The 18,112-nt window shown below is 31.8% G+C and overlaps 2 protein-coding genes across 5 annotated transcripts; one reads left to right on the forward strand and one right to left on the reverse strand.

Moving 5' to 3' along the window:
• Positions 1-844: 844 nt before the first annotated feature.
• Positions 845-7,877, reverse strand: LOC100791890 (uncharacterized). 3 transcript variants are annotated; one of them, XM_006586091.3, is made up of 11 exons: positions 7,671-7,877; positions 6,683-6,775; positions 6,026-6,144; positions 4,282-5,033; positions 3,095-4,158; positions 2,757-2,969; positions 2,214-2,293; positions 2,007-2,099; positions 1,857-1,930; positions 1,643-1,775; positions 845-1,183 (listed from the first exon to the last, which is right to left on the reverse strand). In XM_006586091.3, the coding sequence occupies exons 1-11, from the start codon at positions 7,756-7,758 to the stop codon at positions 1,100-1,102; spliced, it is 2,793 nt and encodes a 930-aa protein (XP_006586154.1). In that variant the 5' UTR covers positions 7,759-7,877; the 3' UTR covers positions 845-1,099. The 3 variants fall into 3 exon arrangements, with proteins under 3 accessions (XP_006586154.1, XP_006586156.1, XP_006586155.1); XM_006586093.3 differs by lacking the exon at positions 7,671-7,877 and having other exon boundaries at positions 6,432-6,774; XM_006586092.3 differs by lacking the exon at positions 7,671-7,877 and having other exon boundaries at positions 6,407-6,774.
• A 5,100-nt stretch (positions 7,878-12,977) lies between these two features.
• Positions 12,978-17,364, forward strand: LOC100820101 (calcineurin B-like protein 3-like). Of its 2 annotated transcripts, XM_006584565.3 has the most exons (10): positions 12,978-13,200; positions 14,107-14,153; positions 14,237-14,391; positions 14,716-14,798; positions 15,024-15,083; positions 15,756-15,864; positions 16,019-16,071; positions 16,155-16,235; positions 16,363-16,475; positions 17,031-17,337. In XM_006584565.3, exons 3-10 carry the CDS (start codon positions 14,268-14,270, stop codon positions 17,086-17,088), a joined length of 681 nt encoding a protein of 226 aa, XP_006584628.1. In that variant the 5' UTR covers positions 12,978-13,200; positions 14,107-14,153; positions 14,237-14,267; the 3' UTR covers positions 17,089-17,337. The 2 variants fall into 2 exon arrangements, with proteins under 2 accessions (XP_006584628.1, NP_001240939.1); NM_001254010.2 differs by having other exon boundaries at positions 13,063-13,200; positions 14,107-14,391; positions 17,031-17,364.
• Positions 17,365-18,112: the final 748 nt, after the last annotated feature.

The raw sequence follows: 18,112 nt of genomic DNA on the forward strand, positions 1-18,112 counted from the left end.
ATTTTTCATTAATTTAACATCACATTACCTATTACATTTCACATTTCTTCTCTCCTCATCACATCTACACATTCAAGACTACAATACAATACAAATGGTCACTAAGTTCATCCTTCATGTCCAAGTCTTTTCAGTCTCTCTTTGGCACAGATCGAGTCTTCCCAAGCTCTCTGACACAAAATCTGGTTCGTCTCTCCAACCTATATTTGATGTATTTATTTGAGACTTAAGTGAATGTTGTCACGAAGTTCATTATGCATAATAGAACAGAGTAATTTTTTTAGGGTTCCAAGTTTAATCTAGCTTTAATTTTGGACACCAAAAACTTCTGATTCAGAGTTCTATTTTGATAAGGAATGTTTGACTTCTTTTTTTCCTTTTCATTCTAAGCTCTGAAGAATGGTTTATAGGCAGTAATATTAATTTCCCTCCCTTTTATGTTGATTCTAGGCTGGAAAAATATTTTTTATTGGTAAGAAATTGTTAATCAACGTTGCATATGTAAGAAACTCACTTACAAACGCATTGTTAGGTTATCTATTCCAATGAAAAAAAATTAAAAATTTGTTAAGCAAACTCAACTTTAAACAACTCATTATATCACATTGTAGATGTTCATAACCATAAGTAATAAAAGGGCACGATTAGGTGGGTGGAGGACATTGTTTTAGAAATTTGCAAAGATTTTTTTTTTAGGAACTGCTGCAAACGGTGAACCACCAGTTCTGACCAGTTCACTGGTTTTTATGATGTCCTATTCCAAGGGTCATCCGGACCAGTTCTTACATGAGATTTCAATACTACTCAATCTCATTAGTGACTAGGTCTTATATGCATTCTTCTGTTATTAAAATCCTTTCCTTCGGATTATTATACACAAAAATTTGTCCAGAATAACTAATTACCATGGTGCTATCCTGACCCCTCTTCCCCCCTCCAAACAGAAAAAATGCGTGGTCGCAATAAAACCAAAAAGGCAGGAAGAAATCAAACAAAAGCATCATGGTTTTCTAGTAAGCCCTCAGGAGACTAATTAAAACTCCATAACATCAAAACCCTTTATTGTTAGCCCGTGTAGCTGTCCGTGCATGATCACTGCTCATCTTGTTGGCTTAGTCCATGTTGTCTCCGACGTTACAGTGTTACCATAATAAATCTGCTTTGTGCTATCGTCCCAGTAAGCCTGAAAGCCAAGTAAAAATTGAAATTAATTTATGAACCAATTTCATAGTTTCAGAACACGTATGAGCATATATCGAATCTGAGTACTCTCGAACTGCTGTAAACTAAACATTCAACACCTACCACCTTGTTGCATACAACACAGCACTGTTTAATTTGACTAGTATTGAGAAAATAAAAAGATACTCTGAAGGGTACAAGCAAAAATGGTTACAGGTTTACCAAAGGAACATTAAAAAAAGTGATAACACCAAGTTAACTCTGTTAAAGAAGAAATATAAATTTTGCATTCAAAAATGCTTTCAACCCATCCTCCTGGAATCAATTTTTACCCTAATAAATTTTTTGCTTAAAATTATCAACAGCAGACGTAGCAGCATTTCACAAACTAATACACTACATTAGATTTCCTTGTTTTAAAAAAATTATAAAAAGGAAGGAAAGAACCCTGAAAACACACCTGCCAATTAGTTGGGAGACCCTTTGAGTGTTCACTCGGATCAGGTTGCTGCTGGTTATGCTCAATTGCATCCTGCGGTGTACTAACAGATTCTTTTGCTGCTTGTGCTCTCCTGCGTTTGACCTTCTCTCGCCTGAATAAAACAAAATCACATTATTGTGTGTAAGCAGGACAACGGGTGGATGTGAAATTATAGGTTTCTTGAGTCCCATACCAATCACCACCTAGAGGCTGAAAATTAGCATTATCTTTGGCCTCTCCACTTGCAATTTGCTTGGCATGCCACTCCTAAAATCAAAGGAATTTGAGAAACAAAAATTTGGAAGACTGCAATGTTATATGAAGGTAAGTTCCACATGCAAACCTCTATTTCCCTTTGACGCTTTCTTTCTAAGACCTCATACACACTATCAGGTTCTTCCTCCTCTTCGAGCAACTCCTCTTTAGCTGCCTTCCACTAATAATAATAAACATCTAAGATCAATTTCATGTTGAAGAGGAAGTAATCCAGGGTATGAAATTCAAAAAATACTAAGAAAACATAAATACTTTTTGTTTTAAAAAAGCTTGCCTTATCTACTAAACTTGAAACCTTCTTATTAGATTTTAATGAGGATCCAACTGCAACTGCTCGCTTCCTATTGCGTACAACTGAGAACAAGGAGAGGAAAGGTAAGTAATCATGAATGACAGGATAGCTATATCATGTAGCTAAGTAGCTCACAAGGGACATGAACAGCAGTCAACAATTACATCTCAAATTTTCATGGATGAACAAATAAAAGCAAGTAGGAAGTGTATGCAAATACTTGAAAAATAAAATAAACCTAATTATAATCAATTTAAAAAGAAAGTGTATGGAAAGGCATGCTGACAAATAAACCACTAATATGACAGGATAAGCCTGTGACAAGGCGGGGGAAAGGTTTTTTCTTGGGGGGGTGAAATAGAAGGTCAAAATTGTAAGTAAAAATGATCAATCCTGGAAACATAATACCTAACAACCTAAGAATGAGTTTAAGAACCCCTAGGTTGCCAAAAACCTCAACTTTACCAGCTAAGTTTGAAACAGGATCACCCAATCAGTAACACTAGACTTGCTCAGCATCTGTACCTTTTGTTTGGGCTTTAGGAACTAATGACGATGCATTGTTTTCTGCAGCAGATTCGGCAGTAGCAGGAGGCAATGAGACACCTTCGTCAACTGAAACAGTTGCAGGTGCATGGATGCTAGATGAGGTAGATGGACCATCACTAGATGCCCAGTCAGCCCCACCAACACCAGAATCATTAAAATTGATAGCGGGAATGGACTTTGAAACAGCTCCTGGTAAATTTAAAAAACCAGATTGATTTGTAAAAAAAAAATGCTGAAAGAACTAATAGTCAGATAAGAATATTTACAGTAATAAAAAATAGAAAATAATTCACTAACTACCAATACAAACGTACCATCTTGAACCTCATAATAAGCAACAGTGCCAGCTGGATCGATCATAACTTGAGGATTTTCACTATACATGTTAGGAATTGCACTATTATAGTAGATATGAGCAGGTGGCATAGCAATTTGTCCATAGATATTACTGCTTGGGACTTCAGCAGCTGCCTGCCCATAATACTCAGGAGCAACACCAGGATAAGATAGACTATATTGAGCATAAGAAAGGGGTTGCCCTGTCTCTGTGTAAGATGGGAGAACACTATAAGAAGGTGCTAGTGGATCACCAGGTGGAGGGGGCACCTGATCATTGTCTGGCGGTGGTGGTGGAGGCACATGCTCATTATCAGGGGGTGGAGGAGGAATCCATTCATCATCTGGTGGAGGAGGAACAAATTCACCCTCCTCAGGCAACACAGAATGGTAGTCAACAGGTGGATTCAACTGAACCAGTTGATCTATGTGCATGGAATCCTTTGCAACAGATACATCGATGACAGTAGTATTGCCTGAGGAATTCATATCTTCAACTTCCATGTCCACATCCATATCAACATCTTCCCCAACGTTATACCCATGTTTATGAATTGGTTCCTGAGGATTAATAATTGCTTCAACTTTTGAATTAATTTCTACATCTGTTTCCATGTGACTACCAGGAGAATTAGACAATGCAACATGCTGACCATTGGCAGAAATTTTATTGTTGATATCTTTTAGAACTGCAGCCGAAGCATCATCCTGAGATTCATTAGAAACATCAGAAGTAAGAGGGCTCCCTTCGTTCTTATTATTATCTACCTCTGACTCATGTCCCATGCCATTCAGTTGGTCAGCCAATTCTTCAGAGACAGGGACATGTTTATCCTCAACTTCATCATGTGAAGAATTACCAATTTGCATCAAATCATCGGTGATTAAACTTTCAAGCAATTTTATCTTTCTGTCAGAATGCCCCCAGAATGGAAGCAAAGATGATCCATATGATGCAAGAGACCTAATATCAGAGAGCCTAATCTCAATCTCTAGCATATACTTTGACAAGAAGTCCTGGCCTAGCAAATTCTCCTTTGACCTGTGTAGTATTCTGTTAGTTAAATCTGGAACGGGAAGAAATAAAATTTTCAAACTATGAAACAAATAATCAAACAAAATACTGCAAATAAATGATGCAGAGAAGCTAAAGTTAGATACTTACTTTTTCAGTGATTTCAGCCTCTCTAACAAACTCTCACTTTGTTTGACAAGACTAGAAGGAAAATCAATGTCCAATTGCTGTTGTTCTTCATCACCAAACTTGGAAACAGATGAATGGTGTCCCTCATCAGATAAACTCATATGACCATCATTTCTTGTCAATTCATTTCCATTAACATCAGAAATCTGATTTTGATTTGTACATTCAACACTATCTCCATTAATTTGGGACCTGTGACCATACAATTCTTTATGAGAAGTCACTGTGGTTTCCAATGAACCATCGATTATGAAAGCAGCAGAAGTGTCCTGCAACACAGCCGAGTGCACATTGGAATTATCACCAACAGCAGCACTCTCTGTTTTATCATTGACAGAAGCATGAGGTATTGAGTCATTAGCCAACTGATCTTCATGAGCCAGGACCTGAGGCACTTCCCATGAAGTTTCCCCAGTTTCAATGTTCCAGTAATAATAGCGTTGACTTTCCTCGTGCATCACCATCTTCCATCCCAAACCAACATCAGTGAGAACTTGTTCATCAAAACTTTCAGAAACATATATTTGATCTTTGGAAACGATTTCATTTTGCAAATTACCAGCAGCACCATCACTTTCATTTCTTTCACTGTACCCAACATCAAGTGAAGTAGAATTTTGTATTGTATTTTGCTGTCCATTATTCTGAGCAACAAGATCTACTGGGACACTGATGTCCAAATCTTTGGATCCTTCATCAAATATACCCTTAGCCTGACAAAAATAAAACAGCAAAAAGTATAAATAGTACATAAAAACGTAGCTTATTCTCTGTAGAATGAAGTACCATACACATATTTCACAGACAATATTTCCTAAAATTGTCATGAGTGGCACAGGAATATACCCTATATATCAAATAATGCAATGAAATGCAAAAAATGAGTACACATAGCTCATACTTCTAGATAGTGCTAGATAAATATGAATATCATATGATATTAGGAACAAGTTATGGTAAACAGGATTCTAATCTAAAGAAGTATTCATAAATTGTTGCAAATCATAATCCCTTAATAAAAAAAAAATAGTTACTCCCTCCGGTCTTGATTATAAGCAAAAAATGGCACACTTCACACCTATTAAGAAAATTAGTTAACTTCATTAAATTGTGTCATATCCAACTTAAAAATAAACGCACTTCCTAAACTATCCTTCATTGGAACTTGATATCAAGCATAAAAAAAGTCTTTGGTATTTTGGAGAGAGTCACATTAAATAATGCAAAGTAATTGAGATTTGCTTATATTTGAGACAAAAAATAAGGGGCTTTGGTTGCATATATTCAAGACCGGAGGGAGTATATTACAGCATAAAAAAAAGGGACATCAAGCAAAGGAAACTAAAAAATAAAATAGAACAACGATAGAAAACTTTATAAATTTGCTAACAAATGATAGAGACCGAAAATTCGTAATTTATAGTCATCAGGAAGACAGGGACTCACTCTCTCAAATAACCCAAGTATATTATGCTTAATCCATCAAATATACACTGAGGGGAATTCAAACAATATACTAACATTGAACCAGGCCCAGTATTGGCATACCCTCCTCACCATAAGAGAATCAACTAGGAAAATTATTAAGATCAAGAATATCAATATACACACCACACAAGACCAACCACAAATATGAAGCTCAGATACATATCTGGCATGACAAAATCAAAGTTTTGACAGAATACAAATGTAGGTAGTAGAATACCTCTTCATTAAGCATGGGGCTTTGCACATTTGCATCATTAAGCCCTTTGCTTGATCCATCATCCCCTTCATCATCACTATATTGCCCAAGTAACAGCAGGGGATTCTGTGGTTGTTGACCTGAAGACAAGAAGCCAGCATGTTAGAAACTACAGAAATGTTGGATTATTGTCCATGCAATATCAAGAATATTAAAAAAGAATGCCAAGAAGATTCAAAAACTATTAATTAAAAGAGAGCTACAATTGACATGAAAGACAAAAAGCAACTTAAGGATGAAAAATAGATTCACAAGCATTTTAGCTTGCATCATCTGAGTCACCTGTTACAGATGGGAAATGTCAGTAAGCCATTAAGCAAATAAAGCCAGAAACATACGAACCGATAAAACTTTCTACCGTCTGAACCTCAGTAATCCCTTGATGCAGCCAAAAGGGGAGGAAAACGATTAGGAGTCATTCATATTTCAATGTGGCAGGGCCGACCTCATCTGAAATGAATGTTCCCAAGACCACAGCAGCCCTACAGTCTGAGAACAGTTTCTTGGGGCATACAACAAAACATGTCTTGCATATATAGTTCCATATTTCCACCAATTTAATGTTGAGCACTCAAGTCCTCTAAATATAGTCCTTTTGAGAAAACTGACAGAACCCACCTGAAGAAGAGGGTGAATTGGGTAACCCATCACGATGTTGAGAATCAGTATCTCCTCCAGCATCACCTTGTAGAGTGGAGCCACCCAACTCTCCTGGAAATGTGTAAAATTAAAAACATGACAATTAACCAAAATGGATTAAAAACCACTTCCGTAATTTGTTTCATTAAGAATTCCCAAGCATCCTTTATGACTGGTGCAGTACACCAAACACTCAAAAGCATAGAGTTTCAAAACACCAATCCAAAAACATGTCTTAGGCACAGGCTCCACAAGTCATTAGCACATTCCATAGCATTGCACACACCAATTATTTTAAAGACACATACATAATACTTGGATATAAACTATAAAGCATAAACTACCCCAATGAAAAGTAACTCTGTCCAAATGAGAAAACTCAAAACTTTTATTTGCCCAAGACAAAAGCATCAAAAGAAAAATAATATGTAACAACACACCGTCAATTTCAACAACAATGTGAAAAACACATGCGGAAAAAGACCCGGGAAGCAAAAAAAATACGATGAGATAATAGTCATTACAATACGAATATATTATTTTATTCGATAAGTACCATAATACTAAATTAACAAATTCACGTACAAATCATATTACTATGACTTCCAATAAAATTTTCAACAAACTATAAAAACAAAAAACCTAGAAAGCAAAAAAAAAAAAGAAAAAAGAATATGGGATATAAGATCATAAGAGTCATTGAAATTTATTCGATAAAAATCTCGTATTACCAAATTAAAAAATTCACATACAAATCATATTACTTTCGTTCTCAACCAAAACTTCAACAAAATAATACAAATTTCACAACACCAAAAAAAATCCATAAGCAGCAAAGATATATGTGCCAGAATCAAGGTTTCCAAATTCCAAACAATAGGAAAAACTAATCACAAAACAAAATAATTTAAGGAAACAAAAACAAAAAAAAAAAAAAAGAGTTAAAGCAAGCAAAGGTAGTGATTACCAGAGGGTTCCGCGAAAAGATCGAGTTTGACTCTGCGACCGGCGTTGCTGATAGCGGCGAGGCGACGACGCTCTTTTCTTTTCCCCATTCGTTTAGCTCTTCGAATTTCGATTCAACAAACGGTTTGTGGCGCGCTGCGTGGAAAACGGAGCTTTGGTTTTTAGGGTTTGCAGTGGTTTTTTGCATTTGAGTCTCTGAAAAACCAAAACCAACAAAGAAGATGAAGACGGGTAAGGATATGGGTTACGGGTCGCAGGATTCGGATACGGGTTTCTCTGAAGTTACGTGTCTTGATAAGTGAAGGCCACGTGGAAAGACTAAAGAGTATAAATTTCATTGTAGTTGGTTGGATAGTTTAGGATTTCGCAGAGATTCATTTATCATTTAACGGGTTGAATAGATATTGTTCCATGTTAGAAATTGAAATTATGATTACATCCTAGTATTTTAATTTAATTAGTCAATCTTTTTATATTAAACTATTTATTATTTATATAAAACAAAATTATTTTAATATATTTCCAAAAATCAAAATAAAATAAAATACAGAAAATAACATTTAGTTTGATTTAAATACAAAAAATAGTACAGTTTTATTATTTTAACAATAATTAATATTTTATAAAATGATAATTCATTAGAATTTAAAAAAAAAACTAGGATTTAATTTGAATTCAAAGATGATGATAATAAAGTATATTAATAATTATTAGTACATTTTCATTTAAATTTAAAAATAATAGTAATTGTGATAAATAAAAATAAAGTATGATTTAATTTATATTTAAAAATAATGAAATTATCATTATAATAATAATAATAATAATTTAAAGTTGAAAAAACTATAAGTGCGTGTGAAAATTTAATTTAACTTCTTTAAAGTGAGTAATTCACTTTAGAAGGTAAAGTAATTAGGATTAATCGTATTTAAATTGAACAATTCGTTTTTAGAAGATTAAGTAAGTAATTTTGTTAATTTGCATGTATTAGAATATAATAACTTGTTTTAGAGGAGCTATCTCCTTCACAAGAAGCATAAGCAATAGCTTTACATTCAGATTGTAAGCAAGTTGTGGGCATTCTCCTCTCAAAGAATTTCATGAATAATGAATTTCGCAGCATTCTAAGGAGTTGCATAGTCAATATTAGTGTCTTCAAAAAAAATATTGTAAAGTTTGTTGGCCGTCAAGTCAATTGTGTCTCCATTGCCTAAGAAGGATATCCAAATCTTATGCTTGTAGACATATTTTTTACTTTATTTCAAATTGCATTTATCCTATCAAGAGATATGAACAAGGATTTTATGTTGAAAGGAGCTTTGGGATTTAATAGAGAAGCTCCTTGGATGCATGGTAGTTCGTTCGAAAACATAGATGTGGATGTGGCAGTGAGTTTAATTTGTAAAAAAGTGCAAACCGTCTTCAAATTATTCGAGAGGAATTTGTCTGACTTTGGAACCTCTTCCATGGAAAGTGGGAAATGGAAGAAGATTGGGTTCCAACTTCCAAAGACTGATGGATATTATATACTATCCTTCAACTTCATGGTGTTAATGATGACTCAAAAGTTAGCATATTTATTGATATATTTGGCCATTGGGACCTTACCAACATTGATTCTATCCTTCCAACTCATCATATTGTTAACAATATCAGGGCCATCCCCCCTTAAAGCACTAACATAAATGATTGCATAGCATGGGCTTCAACTAATGATGGATCTGCTTATGACACATGTTGTGTTTTTATAGATTTCGATCAAGAGCAACTATATATAACATGATTCTTTGTTTGATCATGGCAATTAATTAATTGTCCTTCTTAGCAAAGTCACGATGAATTTAACTTGATTTGAGGGTTATTGTTGTGGCAACATATATGATATATGATTAGACCTATATTTAGGAACAAACTGCTCTCTTTATAAGGTTGTGTGTCCTTGGGTTATCCAAAACATAATTTGGGAACATTTTTGTCTCATGTAACGTTTTGCTAATTATGATTTTAATGCTCTCAATTGAAATTCAAATATGTTTTAAATAGTTATGTTTATGATTGATTTGGCTACAATAATTAACGGGATTGTTTAAATTTTATAAGAATCAAAGCATTCCACTTATAAATTTTAGGTTTAACTTTGCTGCTAAAAATCCCGATTGTTGGGTCGACCTTCCCTCTTTTGTTAACTTGTGGGAGCCAAAAACTTAGACAGAGTTTACCAAACTTTATGGTTGTCGATCATATTCAGTACTAGTGTTAGATGTAGACTAGTAGTTTACTATTATAAAATATAGATTTAATCTCGCTGAGTTAATATCAACTTTTAATAAAATTAATACTAATAAAAATGTGAAGACATATTCATGAATAAAATGAATTGGTTAATATTAATTTTTTGTATAACTGATATTAACATGAGTTAATTAACATTGATTTTTCAAAAAATAAATTGTATTTTATGATACTTTATACTTCTTTAATTTTGTTAAATAATAACATTAAAAGTTTAATTTTAACATATATTGATGGTCAAACATTTCTTTATATATTATCAATTAACTAGATACCATTTTAAGTATATCTTTTCAAGTAAGTATCATATAATGACATAATATAAAAAATAGGATTGATTGAAAGTAATTGATCGAAAGTATAAAAAAATTATATTATCGAGATATTTTAATTAAATTTTAATATTCAAACCCATTAATATTTTTTCTCTCTTAAAATGTGACTTTAGGTTGCTGACTTCCTTTTCCCTTTTCTCATTTTTCATCCTCTTCAAAAATGTTTTTGACTTATTTTAATTATAATCACATCGGAGATTGTAATTTTATTTTTAAAAATATTGTATCAGCTTGTGAAATTTTGTTTCTTCTGTGTTGATTGTATAATCAATTATCAAGTGTGATAATCAATTTTAGAATTACATAGTGAGTTTCTTTTTGTTTCCAGTAGTTAGATAATCGATTATCAAATGAGATAATCGATTATTCTAAGCTATAGATCCTTCATTATTTTGAAACTAATTTGGGCATTCAATCACCAAATGAGGCAATCGATTAATTCGATGTTACTAGCCAAATTTCAAGTAAAAGTAAATTCTTAAGAAACTTAGATAAAAAGAATACTTCATGTTTGATTAGTCACTAAGCATGAAAAAGAAACTAAAACTATATCACAGAATGCCTAGTCTAAAACATTTAATACAAATGTCTCATCTATTAAACATGTTAGGCACTACAAAATTATTAAAACTAAAAATTAAGAGTTTCAAGCTTTGATCTAACATAATTAGATTCACTCACATAAAAATTATAGATCAAACTAATATTTAAAATAAAAGAGGTCATAAACATAATAAAATCACATGAAAAAATAATTTAACAAACAACTAGAAAATAATATGAAATTTATTTTTTCAAAATTTTAACAACTTCCATCATATTTATTAGGGTAAATAGTCACTTTTACCCCTCAATATGTAATTCGCTGACAAATGCGTCCCTAAAAGATGAAAATGCAAAATTTAGTCTCTGAAAGTGTAAAAAGTGCGACAAATATATCATACCGTTAACTTTCGTCCGTCACGTTAATAAAGTCGCCTACGTGATACAGAAGGACAAATTTGTCACTGAAATGATGACCAACGTAAATCGCTAGCATAGAGACATATTTGTCATAATATTTTTTTGACCTTTCGTTTTTTTACTCCGCTGACAGATGTATCCTGAAAGATGACAATACAAAATTTAGTCTCCGAACGTATAAAAGTGCGACAAATATATCTGAATGTTAATAATAGATTGTAACTAATTATTATTATTATTATTATTATTATTATTATGCGTTTATAATTTAGTGGTCATATTTGTTTAGTACTCATGTAATATATTTTTTAAATTGCCTTTTAATATATATATTTTTGATTTCTTTATAGTTTAAAAAAACTTTATCTTATATCTTATAATTTTATCAAATTTCTACTAAATTTCTCATTTTTAATCTTTAAACTTATTCCATATCTCAATTTCAACTTAAGTAACCTTATGTCTTGATTAAAAATAATATGTCGAGAGTTTTGAGTAAAAAAAACACAATCAGCTGCGAGACCAAATTTATTTATTTTAGAAAAAAAAATTAATCAATTATTTTTTTTTAAAAAAAGTCTCACAAAATTTAATCAATTGAGTTATGTTTAAAAAAATAAAAGTCTTTTATTTCTTAAAATTTTTTGTTTCTTCAATTAATTATTAATCTTTATTATGTGTTCTTCCATAATATGTCAAATGGAATGCAAGACCGCTCCAGTCTAAATCAATAAAAAATACAACCCTATGTTTTGTGCAAGTGATAAACCTTTGTATTATTTTTTAAGTTAACCTCTGTATTCGTTTGAACAATATTATATTTTTTATTTAAATTTATTTGGATTTTTTATTTGTTTGTAACTGTTTTTCATTTCATTATGTATAATAAGTGTTGTCTCGAGTGGAAACACATAAAGTTTATCTACAGGATTCTTTCATATATTTATTATAAGAAAAAAGACTTATAATTTCACTTTAGTTTTATCTAGTTTAAATTTTTTGAGACTTTTTTAAAAAAAATAGTTGAATAAATAAATAAATTTGGTCATGCGGCTCGTTGTATTTCTTTTACTCGAAATAGTTGACATATTAATTTCAATCTAAAATATTAGAGTACTTAAGTTGAAATTAGGATATAAAATAATTTTAAAAATTAAAAGTGAGAAATTTGATAAAATTATAAAATATAAGAAAATTTTTTTAACATTAAAGATTAAGGTTAGACGAGAAAATCAAAATAATATATATATATATATATATATATATATATATATATATATATATTAAAAGACAATTCAAAAATATATTGCATACGTACTAAATGGATAGTAATAAATTACAAACACATAATAATAATAATAATAATAATAATAATAATAAGTTACAATTTATCATTAAAGTCTAGATATATTTGTCTTTATACTTTCATAGATTTTGTATTTTCAGTTTTAAAAGACATATTTGTCAGTGAAGTCAAAGACAAAAAGTAAAAGAAAAAAAAGATATTATAATAAATATGTTCCTATACTCACAATCCAAGTTCGGAATCATTTCTGTGACAAATTTATCCTTCTGACATAGTCAATTTTATCAACGGTGACGGAAGGAAAACCTATGTTTGTCGCACTGGATTAAATTTTATATTTTTATCTTTCAGGGCGCAATTGTCAGCTTTATAATTTGCATATATATATATATATATATATATATATATATATATATATATAATGTTCTCAGAGTTTCTTGTGGGTTGTACTCTATCTGTCATCGACCATATCACTTTGGTCACCTTCAGATACATTCGTCGCATTCATCCATTTAACTTCCACAAATTCCTACAAATTCTAACCAAACCCTTCACTACTCCAAATCCCACAACTTCTCTCTTTTTTTTCCCTCCTTCTTTTCCCTTTTTCTGTTGTCCGATCTTCTGCCTCCTAGGTTTGATTTTCCTCCCTACCCTCTTCGGTTTATTGCTTTTTAATCTTAGATGAGCCTGCAGTACGTATTTTATGGTGTATTTTTATGTGGGGTTCTTGAGTTTTCTGTAAATTTTGTTCCTTTTTTTTTGTATGTGTTGATTTTGTTGCTGGTTCGCAGATCGATGGTTTTTTTTCGTGCATGTGAATAGTGAATTGTCCTGAATTCAGAATCTGATCACTTACCAAATTTGAAAAGCCGTGTTCTTTTGATGTGGGGATGTTGAAATTTGAATCTGGTGTTGTTCTGAGGCGATTTTGATGGGTTTTGTATGTGAGGATGGATGTGGGATCATGGATCCGAGTTTATCAATTATCAGTAATTGTGGTGTGAGTGTTTTTATTTATTTATTTAAAGATTATGGATTTATTGAAAATTTGGTTTTTGATATGGGCAATGTAGCATCACCCCATCTTGTGGAATAAGGCTCGTTTGTTGTTTCTATTTTTGTTGTTGTTGCTGTTGTTTTATATATGGTTCTATCTTGAGTTCCTTAATCCTTGTTAATTTCTCAAATTATGTGGCAAATTACTTCGACATCCAAACATTTTGGAACGAGTTTAAGGAGTGTTCGATAGGTGTACATTCATATATCATTGAAATGTGAATTTATATGCACAATTTCATGTCATTCAAAGTGAAAGGAAGAAAGCAATGCACAATTGCCTTTGATTGTTGATACTTTTATTATGTAGTGATAAGTAACTTCCAGTTTCAAATTAATTCTGCTTGTGATTGAAATATGGAACCAGTAATGCTGCTTGGTTTTCAATTTGAGTACCTTCTAATATCAGAATGGCATGGATATTATGTTTCAATTCTGAAGCCAGGTTTCTTTTTCCCATTGTTGCCTTTCAAATTTTGCAGATCTTGGTATTTGGGATTGATCACCTGGAGTTGGAAATGGTTAAAAGGTTCAGTTGCCTTGTGCCCGCTTATGATGACTTTATGAGGGATGAACTAAATGGAATGTCTAACTGATTTGTTCTTGGAACAGTTATGGAGTGTTCTGATTTGCGAAAGATATCATGTTGCAGTGCTTAGAAGGACTTAAGCCTTTATTTGCGTCCATATTGCGATGTTGTGACCTGGATATATATAACCAGCCAAGAGGCCTTGAAGATCCTGAACTTCTTGCTAGAGAGACAGTGTGTATGCACTTAACCTTAATTTATGCTTATGATTCATTGATTGTCACATTTGTTCTTACATAATTCGATCACAAATTAATTTTGATTTTCAACCTATGTGCTTTGGTTGAGAATGTGCACTTTTGAAGTCCTAGATCTTGTGTTATTCCATCGTATTTGAGTTAACTTTATTAGTGTTGATGAACAAGAAAAGAAAAGCAACAACATAGAAAATGCAATTATCTTGTTTGTTTTGCTGGATTATGTTGCCTCTAATACGGTTGTTAGGAAATAAATATGTAATATTTGTGCTAAAGATAGCTATTTATTTTGCTTGTATATGCAGTCAGTGTAAGTGAAATAGAAGCACTCTACGAGCTCTTCAAAAAGATTAGCAGTGCTGTAATTGACGATGGGTTGATTAACAAGGTTTGTCTGTTTTGTCATTGGAAAACATTGTGTTTTGGGCATATTGTATTTCACTAGTTGAGCCTTTTTCATCAATGAAAAGAAAATACATATCTCATTAAGTTTTATTTATCATTTTTTGTACTGTAAATTCTATTGTTCTATTTTGCCATCTACTTTCTCTTGAAGGGTTTAGTTTTCAAAAATCTATCAGATGTTACATTCAATTTTAGATATCATTTGCAGGAAGAGTTTCAGTTGGCTTTGTTCAAGACAAATAAAAAAGAAAGTCTGTTTGCTGATCGGGTATTGCTTTTGTTTCTTTTTATTGTTTTTTTATGCAAATATCTTTACCTTGAAGCATGAAAATCTCTTTCATTGGTCATAAAAAAGAAAGTCTGTTTGCTGATCAGGTTGTGATTTATACATCTGAAGATACTATCTATTATTACCTTTATTTTCTATTCAAGTCTTGGATTGAAATTGAGCCATGTGGCTATTTTGTGCCTTTGTGGGCATTAACCACATTGGTTCATGTATAATTTCATATGCTGTCTACTAGAGTATCATATTTGTTTATATATACTAGCTTGAATAGTTCATTGAACATGAGAATTGCAAAAAATATGTTAAACTTTGTATCTTGAGTGGATTATAATTTTAAAAAGTAGTAAGTGTGAGTGTGTGTGCATGTTTGTACAACTAAAAAGATGACAGATTTAATACAATATGAAATAGTTAGTTAATTTATCTGCCTAAGTTGTGTATGCACACAATGCATGCTATGGTATTACAGCCATTAGCTTAAGATGCAAGCATTATTCTTCTTTATTTTTTTCACATATTATTCCCTTCTATTTTCAGCAATATTCAAGTTCTATATCTGTTTACGTATTTTTCAATATTATATTTTGTTCAAAAATTGATTCACATTACTCCTTGTGGTTGGTATCTCATATGAACTTCTCTCTAACTTAGGTATTTGATTTATTTGACACAAAACACAATGGGATACTGGGTTTTGAAGAGTTTGCTCGTGCTCTCTCCGTTTTCCATCCTAATGCCCCCATTGATGATAAGATCGAATGTATGTTGTACAATATTTTTTCTACAATTATTATTTTAGCATACAGATTTTCTGTAAATTTAATAACAATGCACAATTGAAATCAAGTCTTTAATTTTCTTTGATAACCTTTTTAAATAAACAAAAATTGAACCCATGTGATATCATGTTTCAGTTTCCTTTCAACTATATGATCTCAAGCAGCAGGGTTTTATTGAAAGGCAAGAGGTACTTAGTCATCTTTGATTTAATTCTAAATTTTTTGCTCCTCATTTGAGACAAGCCTGATTTTTGTATGACTTTCTAAATAGGTGAAGCAAATGGTAGTTGCTACACTTGCTGAATCTGGCATGAACCTATCAGATGATGTTATAGAAAGTATAATTGACAAGGTTTTACCCCATTTTCTATAACTTACATTTCTAAGTTCTAATAGTGCACATGAGTCTTAAGAGTCTCATTTTCTCTTTTTGAAAACTCACATGGATAGTTTCAACATTAAATTTTGGATTTCTTTAGACCTTCGAGGAAGCAGATACAAAGCATGATGGCAAGATTGACAAGGAAGAGTGGAGAAACCTTGTTTTGCGCCATCCGTCACTTTTGAAGAACATGACCCTTCAATATCTCAAGTAATTCTTTAATTAATATTTTTCTAGTCAATTTCTGCGGTACTCTCCCAAGTGGAGATAACCAAATAACTGTTCTTTATTTTAAAAAAAAAATGGATGAGATGTGATGTGGTCTCTACTTCATCGGAAAGTCTAAAACCAACCGCAGCTTATTTGGTATTAGTATACTATAAATTAAGCTACAAAGAAAGATAGAAAGGTCTAAATTAGAAAAATCTCTTCATATTGAAGGACAACTACTTTGCTTTTTAGTAATTTAAATTTTGAAAAGAGTGGCAGATGAATACTAACTTTGAATTCAGAAAGAGATCAACTTAAATATCTAGATTCATATATGTTACTCATGGTGTGGTATGGTTGACAAATAATCATGCCCCTTAAGTCTCTATCACTCGGTTAGAAAATACCCTAGGTTCACCAAAAAAAGATGCATATATGCTAAACCGAGTTCTGGTCAGTGAGATGTGTAGATCATAGAACATTATATGAACTAACATCTTTTTTTCCTGTATTTCTCTGGTCTTTTCTGATATCCTTTTTAATGTGTACGAGCAGGGACATCACCACAACATTCCCGAGCTTTGTATTCCATTCACAAGTAGACGATACTTGAAGATAATTTCTCCTATGGCTTCTTCCTTTGGGCTGCATGGCCACGTGTGTAGTAAAAAGGGCATGGCAGATAGCCTTGCTTTTACCTTACATTTGTTATATCTTTGAATAATGTAGTTTGGTTTGTGGATTCTTTTGCTGGGGTTTAACTTTCTCATTTTTTCTTCAAACTTCCAGACACATATGGTTCCCATTTTTCAAAACTAGGATTTCAAAAGCAAGATTGGAAGGTTGTGCAGAGTTTGTTTTATATCATGAGTTCTGAGGCCATGACTATCATTATTTTTAATTTATTTTTAGTCAACTTGTCTACCGCATGTAAATGTTTTTTTGTTTTTTGCCTTTGTTTGAATATGACTGTAGTACTAAAAATAGGGAAAGTTCACTTTTAATTTTTAAAAGTAAAAGATTTCCTTTTAAACAATAAATGTTTTTTGTAATCTAATTACTTTTAAAATGTAATAAACTATCTTTTTTATATTTTATAGTTTAAAAGTGAACATTTTCTTGTTCTTAGGTAACTTTGGCTTTTCCTTTTCAATATAATGAGCACTAATCATCTTCAATGGGTCAATTTTAAAAGATTAAATTTTTGTGTTTTTTGAATTGTCACAAAATTAACAATGACTTAAATTTATAACAACTAAATTAAAATTCCTTAAAAAGAGCCTCTTTGTAAATTAATTTTAGTTTTTGAGATAAAAAAGGCTAGCGGACGGAAGAACAAGAAACTGAAATATCGGCTTTCAAACTCTAACAAGTGAAAAAGTATTATCTTACGGGTATGATAGATATACTGTTTTTCTCATGAAATTTATATTTTCCAATAGCAACTCTAACAACAAAAAATTCAATGTTGAACGTGTTGTTTAAGAGAATTAACTGTGTTGATTGACACGATAAAAGATGATCATGTCCAAGTTAGCAAGGCATCCCCTGAGTGCAATTGTTGTCAACACTGCAGATTGAAAATTATCATGAATTCCACAAAACGCCATAAATCCAACTACCAAAAAAGCTACTAC

The sequence above is a fragment of the Glycine max genome, chromosome 8 (assembly GCF_000004515.6).
Source record: "Glycine max cultivar Williams 82 chromosome 8, Glycine_max_v4.0, whole genome shotgun sequence".
NCBI lineage: Eukaryota > Viridiplantae > Streptophyta > Magnoliopsida > Fabales > Fabaceae > Glycine > Glycine max.

Bases quoted from the DNA above. Each gene is read 5' to 3' on its own strand.
- LOC100791890 (XM_006586091.3), bottom strand. From the start codon at position 7,758: ATGGGGAAAAGAAAAGAGCGTCGTCGCCTCGCCGCTATCAGCAACGCC. The intron at 6,776-7,670 runs GTAATCACTACC...ACACATTTCCAG, and splicing joins TCTTTTCGCGGAACCCTCTG to GAGAGTTGGGTGGCTCCACT. The intron at 5,034-6,025 runs GTATTCTACTAC...TATTTTTGTCAG, and splicing joins GCCCCATGCTTAATGAAGAG to GCTAAGGGTATATTTGATGA.
- LOC100820101 (XM_006584565.3), top strand. From the start codon at position 14,268: ATGTTGCAGTGCTTAGAAGGACTTAAGCCTTTATTTGCGTCCATATTG. The intron at 15,865-16,018 runs GTATGTTGTACA...ATCATGTTTCAG, and splicing joins CATTGATGATAAGATCGAAT to TTTCCTTTCAACTATATGAT. The intron at 16,236-16,362 runs GTTTTACCCCAT...GGATTTCTTTAG, and splicing joins TAGAAAGTATAATTGACAAG to ACCTTCGAGGAAGCAGATAC.